At 45.1% G+C, this 14,779-nt stretch overlaps 1 protein-coding gene across 1 annotated transcript in view; it reads right to left on the bottom strand.

Annotated features, from left to right (window-relative positions):
- Positions 1–13,189, bottom strand: part of LOC144480062 (rho GTPase-activating protein 32-like) — a 159,999-nt gene extending 146,810 nt beyond the window's left edge. The window contains exons 1-3 of the mRNA XM_078199235.1: positions 13,101–13,189; positions 6,767–6,889; positions 4,458–4,535 (exon numbers count right to left, since the gene is read on the bottom strand). Coding sequence (XP_078055361.1) covers positions 4,458–4,535; positions 6,767–6,889; positions 13,101–13,181 — 282 coding nt within the window. The 5' untranslated portion in view covers positions 13,182–13,189. The remainder of the gene's footprint in view (positions 1–4,457; positions 4,536–6,766; positions 6,890–13,100) is intronic.
- Positions 13,190–14,779: the final 1,590 nt, after the last annotated feature.

Raw genomic sequence — 14,779 nt, 5'->3', positions numbered from 1 at the left:
GTTCGGGTACACTGAGTGAGAATTTAGCATGGCCAATGCACCTAACCAGCATGTCTTTCGGACTGTGGGAGGAAACCGGAGCACCCGGAGGAAACCCATGCAAACATGGGGAGAACGTGCAGACTCCGCACAGACAGTGACCCAAGCCGGGAATCAAACCCGGGCCCCTGGTGCTGTGAGGCAGCAGTGCTAACCACTGTGCCGCCCCAATAACTGCTGGCTTAGCCAGCGATGCCCACATCCTTTCAATTAATAAAATAAAACATCTCCTATCTATGGAGGTTTAAGCGTTTCAGAGTGATTTCCTGAGCATTGCTCTTAAAAATAAAGAGACAGTCCCTGAGGAACAGTCAGCTGGATTGGCCAATAGGTCAGTCGGTCCTATAGCCACTCCCCAACTCACCCAGCATACTGATTCCTCAACCACCCCATTTGAAGAAACCAGCAACGGAATGGCTCCACAAAGAAACAAACTTCTCATTAATTAGGACAATATAATGTACGTATTCATAGTTCACTCCTGACCCAGATCTGGTCACTCATAACTCAATCCTATCTGAGATCCGAGATGGATTAAATACATTTACAGCTCATTCCTGATCATCATATTTTGCACATTTATTAAATTGTTACACATTGCTCTGTTACACTGCAGTTACATGGGTCATTTCCCAATGTTTATCGGGGCCTTTATATCACAGTTGCACACCTCACTGTTTCTCCTCTGGTGAGTTATTTTGTGAAGAGGGGCCAATTTGAGCACTGTAGGGACCCGCAAAGAGCAGTGAGATAGATAGTCACTTAAATTGTATTTGGTAACGTTGCTCAATGGAGGAATGTTGGCCATTCGAGAGAACATTTTGTTCTTCTGTGAATGGTGCCAATTACTCGTTTAGAACCACTGAAGCAGCCTGTTGAGTTTCACTTCACATCACAATAAGAGGCCGCAGCTCCTTCAGTGTTACAGTGACCTATAAGCTTCGATTGTGTGTTCAAGTCCTTGAGTGGGGCTTGAACCCTCAACCTTCTGATGCAGAGGTGAGAGTGTTAAAATGGAGCCACGGCTGACACTCTCTTAGTTCAGCTACACAAAGCTTCACAATGTGATGACAAGTTGATGAACTGTAAAAGGAAAGAGAGTCAAGCTTTTATAAATGGGAAAAATTATGGTAAAATTGAAGAGGAAATGCTAAACCTGTAAAAATCATTGATTCAGCTGCAGAAGAATATATGGTCAAGTGTTGGTAACTTTACATGAGAACAAATACTACAAAACCATAAAGAAGATGCAGGACAGATTCGCAGCAATGATCGCAGGGATGAGAAGATAGAATCCTACAGTGCAAAAGGAGGCTATTCGGCCCATCGAGTCTGCAACGGCCACAATCCCACCCATGCCCTATCCCCATAACCCCACGCATTTACCCTAGCTAGTCCCCCTGACACTAAGGGGCAATTTAGCATGGCCAATCCACCTACCCACACATCTTTGGAGTGTGGGAGGAAACTGGAGCACCCGGAGGAAACCCACGCAGACACAGGGAGAATGTACAAACTCCACACAGACAGTGACCCGAGCGGGAATCAAACCCAGGTCCGTGGCTGTGTGGCAGCAGTGCTAACCACTGTGCCACCGTGCTGCTGATTCCGTTGAAGTCGAGAAAAACAGGGATATTTTCCACTTGAGCAGAGAACTATTCAAAACGACAACGCGTTTGGATAAGGCAATCTAAGGGAACCATCTCTAGTACTCAGTGAGTCAATAATTAAAGGACATAAATTGAAGACCACTACCAAAAAACTAAAGCGAGATTAGGACAGATGTTCAAACAAGGGTTTATGAGGACACAACGGTAGAAGCAGAATTGATAATAACTTTTAAAAGCTAACTAGATAAATATTTGACAAAATAAGAACATAAGAAATAGGAGCAGGAGTAGGCCATCTAGCCCCCCGAGCCTGCCCCGCCATTCAATAAGATCATGGCTGATCTGAAGTGGATCAGTTCCACTTACCCGCCTGATCCCTATAACCCCTAATTCCCTTACCGATCAGGAATCCATCTATCCGTAATTTAAACATATTCAACGAGGTAGCCTCCACCACTTCAGTGGGCAGAGAGTTCCAGAGATTCACCACCCTCTGAGAGAAGAAGTTCCTCCTCAACTCTGTCCTAAACTGACCCCCCTTTATTTTGAGGCTGTGCCCTCTAGTTCTAGCTTCCTTTCTAAGTGGAAAGAATCTCTCCATCTCTACCCTATCCAACCCCTTCATTATCTTATAGGTCTCTATAAGATCCCCCCTCAGCCTTCTAAATTCCAACGAATGCAAACCCAATCTGCTCAGTCTCTCCTCACAATCAACACCCCTCATCTCTGGTATCAACCTGGTGAACCTTCTCTGCACTCCCTCCAAGGCCAATATATCCTTCCGCAAATAAGAGGACCAATACTGCACACAGTATTCCAGCTGCGGCCTCATCAATGCCCTGTACAGATGCAGCAAGACATCTCTGCTTTTATATTCTATCCCCCTTGCGATATAGGCCAACATCCCATTTGCCTTATTGATCACCTGTTGCACCTGCAGACTGGGTTTTTGCGTCTCATGCACAAGGACCCCCAGGTCCCTCTGCACAGCAGCATGTTGTAATTTCTTTCCATTTAGATAATAATCCAATTTGCTATTATTTCTTCCAAAGTGAATAACCTCGCATTTGTTAACATTATTCTCCATCTGCCAGATCCTCGCCCACTCACTCAGCCTGTCCAAATCTCTCTGCAGACCTTCTACGCCCTCCATACGATTCACTTTTCCACTTATCTTTGTGTCGTCTGCAAACTTTGTTACCCTACACTCAGTCCCCTCCTCCAGATCGTCGATATAAATGGTAAATAGTTGAGGCCCCAGTACCGATCCCTGCGGCACGCCACAAAAGAAAAATTTAACAGGCTACCAGGAAAGGACAGCAGGGTAAAATGATGTGGATAGCTTCCCCCGAGAGTTAACATAGATGTAATGCTGAATACCCTTTCATGCTATAAAACAATGATATACAACATGCAAAAAAAGAACAGGAAGACTAAAGGGAATGCAATAACTATTCTGCTCATGAGGAAGATTTTATGTTGTAATTCTCGGTGATAAAATTGTCAGAATTTCTCACTTGTACAATAAATGCTGTTTCCACAACAGCTGTGAAAGTCACAAATGCATTCCAATTTTAAAAAACAAATCCCAAAATATATCCCCAGAGGAATATGAAGTACAGCTTTTCTCAGATTTAAGTTCTTCCAGCAAGCCTACTGCTGCTCAAAGAGCAGTTTTGAATAGTAATGGCAATAACAGAAGTGAAAAAGTGTAAATGAGCACATAGTATTGAGGGATAATGAGCGAGTGTTAAGTGTATGGAAGGTTGAGTAAAGAAAGGTATGTAACACCAAGCTATGTATGTATGTAACACCAAGTGGTTAGCACTGCTGCTTCACAGCTCCAGGGACCTGGGTTCGATTCCCGGCTTGGGTCACTGTGTGTGTGGAGTTTGCACATTCTCCTCGTGTCTGCGTGGGTTTCCTCCGGGTGCTCTGGTTTCCTCCCACAGTCCAAAGATGTGCGGGTTAGGTTGATTGGCCATGCTAAAATTGCCCGTTAGTGTCCTGAGATGCGTAGGTTAGAGGGATTAGTGGGTAAATATGTAGGGATATGGGGGTAGGGCCTGGGTGAGATTGTGGTCGGTGCAGACTCGATGGGCCGAATGGCCTCTTTCTGTACTGTAGGGTTTCTATGAATTTCTATGAATATTGGTACGCAAGTTGTGTTCATTTCCAGCAATAATCCAGCTCTAAAATCCCTACAGTGCAGAAGGAGGCCATTCAGTTCATCGAGTCTGCACCGACCACAATTTCACCGCTGCCCTATTCCCGTAACCCCACATATTTACCCTGCTAATTGCCCTGACACTAAGGGGCAATGTTAGCATGGCCAATCAACCTAACCCGCACATCTTTGGACTGTGGGAGGAAACCGGGGCACCCGGAGGAAACCCATGCAGACACAGGGAGAATGTGTAGAATTCGCACAGACAGTGACCCAGCTGGGAATTGAACCTGGCGCTGTGAGGCAGCAGTGCTAACCACTGTGCCAACCGTGCGGCTGATTCAGCTGAAGAAAGTCTGGAAAAAAATGGGATATTTTCAGCTCGAGCAGAGAACTATTCAAAACGACAAGGGGTTTGGATAAGGCGATTTAAGGGAACCGTCTCTACTAGTGAGTCAATAATTAAATAAAGTCATGTGTCATTTTCAACTAAACACTGCAATTAAGGAATGATTTATTCAAATTCTCTATAGATAAATTTGCAAAGGGGGAGAGCCCACATCTCAGAATAACAATGTCAGTTCAGTGTCCAGCTCCCAACACCTCCATACCATCATAGCCCTGCACGGGTCCTTCCTTACCTGAAAGCCATGTTTTCCTCTCCACCATGTAGTATCTTCTTTGGGTGGCATGTCAATAACAGACACTATATCTCCAACCTAGAGGAACAGAGCCAAACAGCACTTCAGTCAATCTTCTCACTGCTTCCCTTAGCAAGTGAATAGTACATAAGCCACCCAGCAACAAGAGTCTCTTCACTCCACTATTAAATATGCAATGGATGCAGTCAAATAAAGCCAAGAAAATTCAAACACTTCAGTGCAACTGCAACAAATCCAACTCTTAGCACTTGGTATAAAACCCTTGGCATTGTGGCTATACACAGCATAAGAAAGTGATCAGTTTCAAGTTATACTACATGTGCAGGAAAATCGCAAGGGAATCCTAAGAGTACCTGCACCAGTGCACTAATACTGCTTCCGTTCTTTGCAAACCAGTTTGAGATAGGCATGGAGACTCTCAGGTGACTGGCACTTTTACGGTGCTGCTATGCGGGTGGCCGGTCTCAGTATTCCCGCTACCAAAAGTGGGTGAGTAAAAGGAAGCAAGTTCCACACTTTGAACATCATCCAGCAACTGATCTTCTACAGATCCTCAAATGGTTATCAGAGGCCTTGAGGATGAATGTTCCACCCAGCTTTAAATGGGTACAGCGGGGAACTGACAGTGGGTTGTTAATTGGAAAATTCAGATTCAGCACCGCAGTTTTGAGAGCTCTTGTTTTAACATTGCTCTGCTATATCATAGAATCCCTACAGTACAGAAAGAGGCCATTCGGCCCATCGAGTCTGCACCGACCATAATCCCACCCAGGCCCTACCCCCAACCCCCATATCCCTACATATTTACTCACTAATCCCTCTAACCTACGCATCTCAGGGCACTAAGGGCAATTTTTAGCATGGCCAATCAACCTAACCCGCACATCTTTGGACTGTGGGAGGAAACCGGAGCACCCGGAGGAAACCCACGCAGACACGAGGAGAATGTGTAAACTCCACACAGACAGTGACCCAAGCCGGGAATCGAACCCAAGTCCCTGGAGCTGTGAAGCAGCAGTGCTAACCACTGTGCTACCGTGCCGCCCTGCTCTGCTATATCATTGATATAAAAAACTGTCACATCTATCGCCTGGTGTTCAATTGAGTTATGCACGTCAGTAATAGAGGTAACTTAAAACATGTTAAACACTTCTAACATTTTGAAGAAAGCTCCAGCTAACGTAGGCGGAATATTTTTAAATAGTTGAAAGGCTGCTCGCTGATGCACTCTCACCTATGAGTGACTGCTGACTCCCTACCAACCAGACAGCAGATGGATCTCAGAAATTCTACACAAGCTAAATACAACTTGGTTTTGAATGCTGGCACTGCAAGAAGCTCAGACACAGGAGCTGTGCACCACAACGGACTTGCTCTTAATTCCCCAGTTACTGAGCAGCCCAAATCTTATAAATATCAGTGAACATTTGAGAAAACTGGGACTTCTCATGTTAGACCTGCTAATGTGATTGGACATTTCACTCTAAGTAACTAATAAATTGGATTTTGACTCCTGGGGTCTGGTTTTTACCCTTAATACTCAGTACACTGGGCTATACTGGTTATCAAGTCCCAGGTACAACTCCCAGTCTGTGCTGAGTCCATTAACCCAAATGGAGCAGCAGGTGGTCATTGCAATAAGGAGGCAATTCACACACCTGCCCATTATTCCAGTGACATCTGCTCAAATTTACAGACAACAAACGAGGACAGGATCAGGATTAAGCTTTCATAGAAATCATAGAAACCCTACAGTGCAGAAGGAGGCCATTCGGCCCATCGAGTCTGCACCGACCACAATCCCACCCAGGCCCCACCCCCACATATTTACCCACTAATCCCTCTAACCTACGCATCTCAGGACTCTAAGGGGCAATTTTTAACCTGGCCAATCAACCTAACCCGCACATCTTTGGACTGTGGGAGGAAACCGGAGCACCCGGAGGAAACCCACGCAGACACGAGGAGAATGTACAAACTCCACACAGACAGTGACCCGAGCCGGGAATCGAACCCGGGACCCTGGGGCTGTGAAGCAGCAGTGCTAACCACTGTGCCACCGTGCCGCCCCCTTTGATTTCTCCATGGTGACCAGTGCTGTCAGAATCTCACACACAAAAGACTGACCAGTAGGAAATGGTTAGTTGAAGTAGTTAATGCCCATTAACCACATCAGCATTTCCAGGAGAGATGGAGGGGTAACTGGAGGAAGTTAAAATAGAAGCGAATGATCACTATTTCTCCATTTTGTCAGACTTACTTTGACTTGTAATTAAAAGGCAACTTACCTCGAAAGACAGCTCATCAGCAGCCTGGGCAATGTATCTCTTGATTACGTGTGCAGCAGCAATGGCAGGAACATTGATGGAGGACTCTTCGTGCACCAATAGATGGTTCCCTTTGTTATCTATCTGTGAGGAGATTCAGCAAAGTCACATATGAAGAGCAGATTACACAGCACACACCTGTAAACTACTGAAATGGGAGAACACTTTACTGATTAAAGTACCCAAACAAATGTCAGAGTCTTTCCATCAGGATCACATCCATTCATCAGTTATGAAGAGAAGTCTTCTCCAGCATTCAACTAAGCCACTCGGTGACATGGGCTGTGTTAATGGAAATTCCAGCCAGCACAGTAGCAGGAATGCTCGAATGAACTTCAGAGCCCAAGTCCAAGTGGTGATTTGAAATAAGACAAGTAAGCCACGATGACTCCCAATAACTGTCTAGTGACTCCTGGTGTGATAGGTTCCAGTGAGAAAAAGATTAGGTTTGACTGTGATAGTTCCTCCTTAGTATTGTGACGTTAGTATACCTTTAAGAGATGTTTACTTCGAAATCATGTTTTCTGCGGTTGTAAGGCGGCCTTTTTGGCTTTAGTTGTTTTCTCATTATGGCACCGGTTTATCTGGAGGAGTCTTTTTATTGCTGCTTAAATGGGGGTTTGTTTATTTTTACTGGGATGTTTATGACTCTGCATTGTTAGGAAAAAAACTGCTTGGCAGGTCAGGTGACAGGAGCTCTTTTATTTTCAGTTTGGAGCTGCAGGTTTTAGTTTTAGAAGGGACAGCAAGCTGAAAAGTAGTATCTCTCTCTCTCCCTGGTTTTGGAAATCCTGCGGGTTAGCTGAAAGCCTTCCTGGAGTAGAAAATCTGTTGTTGGTGGCTTGACTAGAGTCTACCTGGGGTTCAGACTTCAAACTGTTCTGGGTGTATCAGGGGAGCTGCTGGAACTTACAGGACTGAGAGATTTCAATTCTCCAACCAAAGGGCTCAGTTCCAGTATCATGTTAGTTTTTGCTGTGTTGAACCTGTTTAAAGGGTTTTGCCTATGGCAAGGGTTTTGTTTGATTGGAACATTTTAGATATATTTGTTAAGGGTTATACATTATCTTGGTTGTTTTGTTTTTGTCTGTAATTTGAAAAAAGCTATTGCTAATTTTTTTTCCATACATGTTAACTATATTCTTAATTAAACTTTGTTTGATAAAAGCTCCCTAGTGGGTCATTTGAATCATACCTGAGGTGAAACATATCACACTTATTCTAGCTAAATTCAAGGTGCAAAACTTAAGATCCAAGTGGGCTCCATAGAACACTTTAGAGTTTCTGACCTGAACCATAACAGTATCAAGGCTCACATATAAAGGAGTTATTGGGGAGTGAGAGTCAACACCTACAGCATAAAAATGGGCATCTTTCCCCAGATTCTATTTCACTTCTTGCTGTGCTTTAAGCTCATCTTGTCCAGGAGACCCAACTCCTATAACAACCAAACTGGGGATAATCCAACTTCCAAATTTCTACATATCCAGTAGTGGATGATCTGTTCATTTGAAAACAGTCATGGAATATGCCAGTGAAGGCGAACTGGGTGGCAACAGTGTACATTTGAAAACTAACAGTGTTCTTTTGATGATGCTACCAAGGGACGACCTGCAAAATAGTGGCCAAGGATAGAGATAACGGTGCGGTAGCAGGAAAAGAAGCGATCGCAAGTGATTTAGAAACCATAGAAACCCTACAGTGCAGAAGGAGGCCATTCGGCCCATCGAGTCTGCACCGACCACAATCCCACCCAGGCCCTATCCCCACATATTTACCCGCTAATCCCTCTAACCTACGCATCCCAGGACTCTAAGGGGCAATTTTTAACCTGGCCAATCAACCTAACCCGCACATCTTTGGACTGTGGGAGGAAACCGGAGCACCTGGAGGAAACCCACGCAGACACGAGGAGAATGTGCAAACTCCACACAGACAGTGACCCGAGCCGGGAATCGAACCCGGGACCCTGGAGCTGTGAAGCAGCAGTGCTAACCACTGTGCTACCGTGCCGCCCCTGATTCTCTGGCTATCATTAGTTAGGTAAGAATGGAAGCAGATGGGAGCAGTACCACAGAGTTGGACAACAGTGTGTGGTCAAGTGTATTAAAGGTTGTAATCAGGTCAGAAAGGAGGACGACGATAGGTTACTTTTGTTAGTTACAGTGGATGTCATTTCCCCCTCAGCTTTCCAGTTTCCCCAGTCTTCGCCAGCTCGCCCCTTATATCTATGCAGTTTGCTTTGTTCAGATTTTAAGAATTAAGTTTTGGGCTTAACTAAATCACTCATGGTGCCCAGTTTTGAGTTGCTGGATCCGTTCTGAATCAATCACATGGTGGTAGCATCAGACAACACAATGGAGGGAATCCTCAGTGTGAAAAGGGGGCTTCATCTCTACGAGGACTATGCGATGATCACTTCCATCATATTGTCATGGACAGATGCATTTGTGCCAACTAAGTTGATGAGTCCTCACTACCTGCCACAGATCCAATCCAGCAGCTATTTTTTAAAAAAGTATTATGCCCTTCAGGATTCAGCCAGCTCAATCAGTGAAACAGTGACTGTCTTGGTGACAGGCATTGAAGTCTCCCACCCAGAGTAAATTACATGGCCTTGCCACTCTACATGCTTCTTCCAGATGGTATCCAACATGGAGGAGCACTGATTCATCAGCTGAAGAAGGGTGGTAGTGGCAATCAGCAGGAGGTTTCCTTGTCCATGTTTAACCTGATGCCCTGAGATCTTCTAGGATCTGGAGTTAATGTTGACTGTTTCCAGACTATATAACACTGCATCACCATCGCTGGTATATCTATCCTGCCTAAGGGCATAGCCAGGAATGGTGATGAAGGAGTCTGGAAAATTGGCTGAAAGGTGAGTGTCAGGCTGTCACTTGATCAGTTGATGGAATAGTTCTCTCAATTTTAGCACAACTACCCAGATATTAATCAGTAGGACATTGCTGGGTTGACAGGGCTGGACATGCCTTAATTGTATCTGATGCTTAGACTGAGGTTGGTGGTTTGTGTGTTGGTATTTTTAATATCTTTTGCAGTAATTCGATACAACTGAGTACACTGCTAGATCATTTCAGAGTGCAATTACAGATCAGGAACATGGTTGTGGATCTGATTTCTCTTTCCATCACTATTGCCTTGACCTTTTTGCTCTTTCGTGCTGTAGAACCATAGAAAAGTTGCATACAGGAGGCCATTCAGCCCGTCCTGTTCATGCCAGCCCAATGATACCCAAGTGCCCTTTCTAATCCCTGCTTCCTGCACCCGGCCCAGAGCCCTGTAGCTTACAGAACTAAATTGCAAATCCAAGACCTTTTTCAAAGAGTTTCAGGTCTCTGCCTCCACCACCAACTCGGGCAGTGAATTTCAGACATCCGCCATCCTTTGCGTAAAAAACGTTCTTCCTCATGTCCCCTCTACACCCACCACCAATTATCCTGAATTTATGTCCCCTGGTTCTAGAATTCTCCCCCAAGGGAAACAATTTTATCCTGTCCATTCCATCTCTTCCCCTGATAATTTTGCACACCTCAATCATGTCACCCCTCAGTCTTCTCTGTTCCAAGGAAACTAAACCCAACCTATCCAATCTCTCCTCATAGCTACACTTTTCCAGCCCTGGCAACATTCTTGTAACCCTCCTCTGCACTCTCTCCAGAGCAATTACATCCTTCCTGTAATAGGGTGACCAGAACTGCACGCAATATTCCAGTATTCTAAACCTCTGCCAATGAAGGCGAGCATTCCATGTGCCTTCTTCACAGCCTTGTCTACTTGAACACTGCTGCCTTTAGAGATCTATGTACTTTTATGCCAAGATCTCTCATTTCATCTAACCCTTCTTAGCATATTCCTATTTATTGTGTATTCACTACAACTGTTTGACCTCCCTAAATGCATTACCTCACATTTCTCTATGTTAAAATCCATCGGCCTCTTTACCACCAACTCCACCAGCCCATCGATATCATTTTGTAGATTATAGCTGTCCGCTACATTATCCACCACTTAGCCAATCTTTGTGTCGTCTGCAAATTTTCCAATCCTGACCCCCGCGTTCAGGTCCAATCGTTAATTTATAACACAAACAGCAAGGGTCCCAACACCGAGCGCTATGTAACACCACCTGAAACAACATTCCATTCACAAGGGCATCCATCAACCATTACCCTTTGTTTCCTGTTATTAAGCTAACTTTCCACATTACCCTGCATCCCATGGGCTTTTACATTTTTGACCAATCTCTAGATGTTGACTCTCACTCCTCAACCACCCTTTTACATGTAAGAGTTTATACTGAGGGGGAGCTATCACAGTCAAGCCTAATCTTTTTTTTGTTGGCACTAATCACACCAAGAGCCGCTTGACAGTCACATATAGGCCAAACTGGGAATGGATGGCAGATCATAGAATCCCTACAGTGCAGGAGGCGGCCATTTGGCCCATCAAGTCTGCACCAACCTATTCCTGTAACTCCACATATTTACCCTGCTAATCTCCCAATTAATTTAGCATGGCCAATCAACCTAACCCACACATCTTTGGACTGTGGGAGGAAACCGGGGCACCTGGAGGAAACCCACACAGACATGGGGAGAACGTGCAAACTCCACATAGACAGTGACCGGAGGCCAGAATTGAACCCAAGCCCCTGGTGCTGTGAGGCAGCAGTACCAACCACTGTGCCTCCGTGTCTAAAGGATATGCAACAGTTTTATGTACACCAGGATCATCTAATGCACAGAAAACAGGAATGGCTGGGGCCTCCTGCACCATCAGTGTGCTTTCACAGAACTAGTTCCTGATTCTGTTTCTGAGTCCAAAGATGTGCGGGTTAGGTGGATTGGCCATGATAAATTGCCCCTTAGTGTCAGGGGGACTGGCTAGGGTAAATGCATGGGGTTATGGGGATAGGGCCTGGGTGGAATTGTGGTCTGTGCAGACTCGATGGGCCGAAAGGCTTCCTTCTGCACTGTAGGGATTCTATGATTCTACAGTTACTTCTTTATGATTCAGCCATGTATAAATGGATTGACCATCGAATGGTCACCAGACTTATCCTGAATAAGAAACTCTCACCCTAAGCTCACGAGAAAGGTACTAGAGTTTATATTCTGGCGACAGCTGTTACCTGATCAGTAGTATTCTATTTTTAAGAGCAAACACATGGACAGTACTGAATAATCAGTCCCTGATCCACAGGAACTTGCAGCTTTGGGTCAAGGCCACATACACTCATTGCCATTATTTTTCTGGGCAGCACATAGTGCTCTAAATATTAGGTGACACATTAACAAAATATTTGCTACTGACATACCCGAAGCCAACAACAGATAGTGAAGCCTCCTGAATTAATAACCTAGACACAATTACTTACAGGAGCTGAGAGCCAAATAGCTCCTAGAAAACCTGAACAAGAGGGCATAATCTTAAAGTCATTTGCGGTGATGTTACAAAGCATTTCTTCGCAAAAAAGGTAGTGGAAATCTGGAACTCTTTCCCTTAAAAAGCTGCTCAGGCTGGGGATTAGTTGAAAATTTCAGAACTGAGATTTCTAGGTTGTTGGGTGATATCAAGGATTATGGAACCAAGGCAGATAAATAGAGTTAAGACACTGATCAGCCATGATCTAACAGAATAGCAGAACAGGTTCAAGGACTGGCGGCAGTCCTTCCTCCTCAAAGCAGAGAAGGCTCAGGGGAGACTTAACCGAGGTGTTCAAATTCCTGAAACATTTTGATAAAATGACAAAGGAGAAACTATTTCCAGTAACCTGTGGTCACAGATTTGAGGTACTTTGAAAAAAAAGGAACCAGAAGCAAGATGAGGAGAACCTTTCTTTTCAGATAGAGTCATGGTGTTCTGGAATGCACTGGATGAAAAGTTGGTGAAAGCAGATTCACCACTAAATCTTAAAAGAGAATAGACAAACACACTGAAAAAGGAGATTTCTGTATGGTTATGGGAAAAGGAATGTTGAGTGGGACTTTTTGGAGACCAGTTTTGAAGTGATGACACAGACTTAAGCTGTATCATTATATAATTCAATTGGTATGAAGGGTTGCAGAACCAAGGTTGGTAAATGGGGTTAAGATATAAAGCACCCATGATCTAACTGAATGATGAACAGACCTACTCCTATTCCTATGTACTTCATAATGACAACTGTCAATAACAACACAGTAAATTATAATGACATCTATTTAGGGCTGCACTTTGTAATCCCTATTGTATGGCATCATACCATAGAGTGCAGAAGAAGCAGAGTACATACCTCCATCCATGTGAGAGCAGGCCCACAGTTGATCTTGTTATCTGCTATGAGAGTGAGTCGGGCCAGATAAGCCATCAGCATCTGGGTAACGGCCTGTAAAAGAAAAACAATGACAGGGGATTAAAAACAGACATCCCTGAAACCAGAACAGAATGGCAAACTGTTTCCAAACATGAGTAAAACAGATCTTGTTCCAACTAGCTGAGAGAAAGTTGGTTAACCTCAGGAAAGCAAAACTTAGCAACTAGAAATAGTAAAATTGTCTTTCCCCTCTCTTAAACACTGGACTTGGTGAAAGGAAACTTTCTGAAAGCTTTACTGGCTGGCTCGCCAACACTGGAATGGACTTACACATTCATTGAAGATTGTGCTATGTTAGGACAGTGCCATCAGAAAAACTGGGGAAAGGAAGACTTAAAGGAACCATTGGGCAGAAGAGGAGTTTGGATAGGAGCTGGGACAAGAACTGAAGCTAGGAATTACAGATTGGAACAAGAAAGAAATTATGAGCACAGATCAAAGCGAGGGCATTATTTGCACTCACGGATGCAAGCTAAGGCAGGATTATAGGTGCAGATCAGAGATAGAGTTGGAACTACAGGAATAGATAGAGCAGTGGTTCACAACTATTGTGCTGTGGCACATTGGTGTGTCGTGAAGACCCCCCCAAGTGTGTCGCAAAAAAAAAGATTTAAAATGATTCAATATTCATGCAGTCAAACTAAAACTAACCTTCGTTTTCAGTCCTGTGGTTGGCATCTCCAAGACCCAATGAATCTTAGGCCTCCTGTGCCTGCGCGGCTGCGACAGAGCCACAAACACGCGGTTTAGATTGTTTTATGTTGTTGAGGCCCATGCGCATGGCCAATGGAACTTAGAGCTGAAGACAAAGACTAAACTGCACATCAGATTGGGGGGGGAGGATGTTGAGAGAGAAATGGCGGACTGGGGCGCATCGAGAGAGGGGTCGAGAAAGGCCGGGGGGGGGGGGGGGGGGGGGTCGAGAGGGGCCAGGGGGAAGTGGGGTCGAGAGAGGCCAGGGGGAAGTGGGGTCAAGAGAGGCCGGGGACGGAGGGGTTGAGGCAGGCCAAGGGGGGAGGGGTTGAGGCAGGCCAAGGGGGGAGGGGTTGAGAGAGGCCAAGGGAGGGGGGGGGAAGAGGTCGAGAGAGCTTCGGGTTAAAGCGAGATCAGTGGGTAGACGATTTTGACATGTGAATGGAGCTATTCGTGGGGACCCATTTGCAAAGAACAAAATAATTTTTCTCCATCATTTTGCTTCAGCAAAGCTCGGTGTGCGCACGCCTGCAGAGCAACACACTAAAAATGAGTTCTCAGGTAACTGAGGAGTCCATTGCGTAACCTACAGTCTCTGTCACTGGTGGGGCAGATGGTGGTTGGAGGAGTAGGGTGCCCGGGTTGCCAGGCGCTCCTTTCACTGTCGATGTTTGGCTTCAGTTTACTCTCAGTGATGAACCACAGGTGGTGAGCTCCTTCCTGGATGCATTTTCTCCACTTCGGGCAGTCTTTGGCCAGCGATTTGGTGCGGAATCATAGAAACCCCACAGTACAGAAAGAGGCCATTCGGCCCATCGAGTCTGCATCGACCACAATCCCACCCAGGCCCTACCCCCATATCCCTACACATTTTACCCGCCAATCCCTCTAATCTACGCATCCCA

Source organism: Mustelus asterias, chromosome 27 (assembly GCF_964213995.1).
Source record: "Mustelus asterias chromosome 27, sMusAst1.hap1.1, whole genome shotgun sequence".
In the NCBI taxonomy this organism is placed as follows: Eukaryota; Metazoa; Chordata; class Chondrichthyes; order Carcharhiniformes; family Triakidae; genus Mustelus; species Mustelus asterias.
Note: the sequence above shows the minus strand (reverse complement) of the source record. Positions and strands in the feature narration are given on the sequence as shown.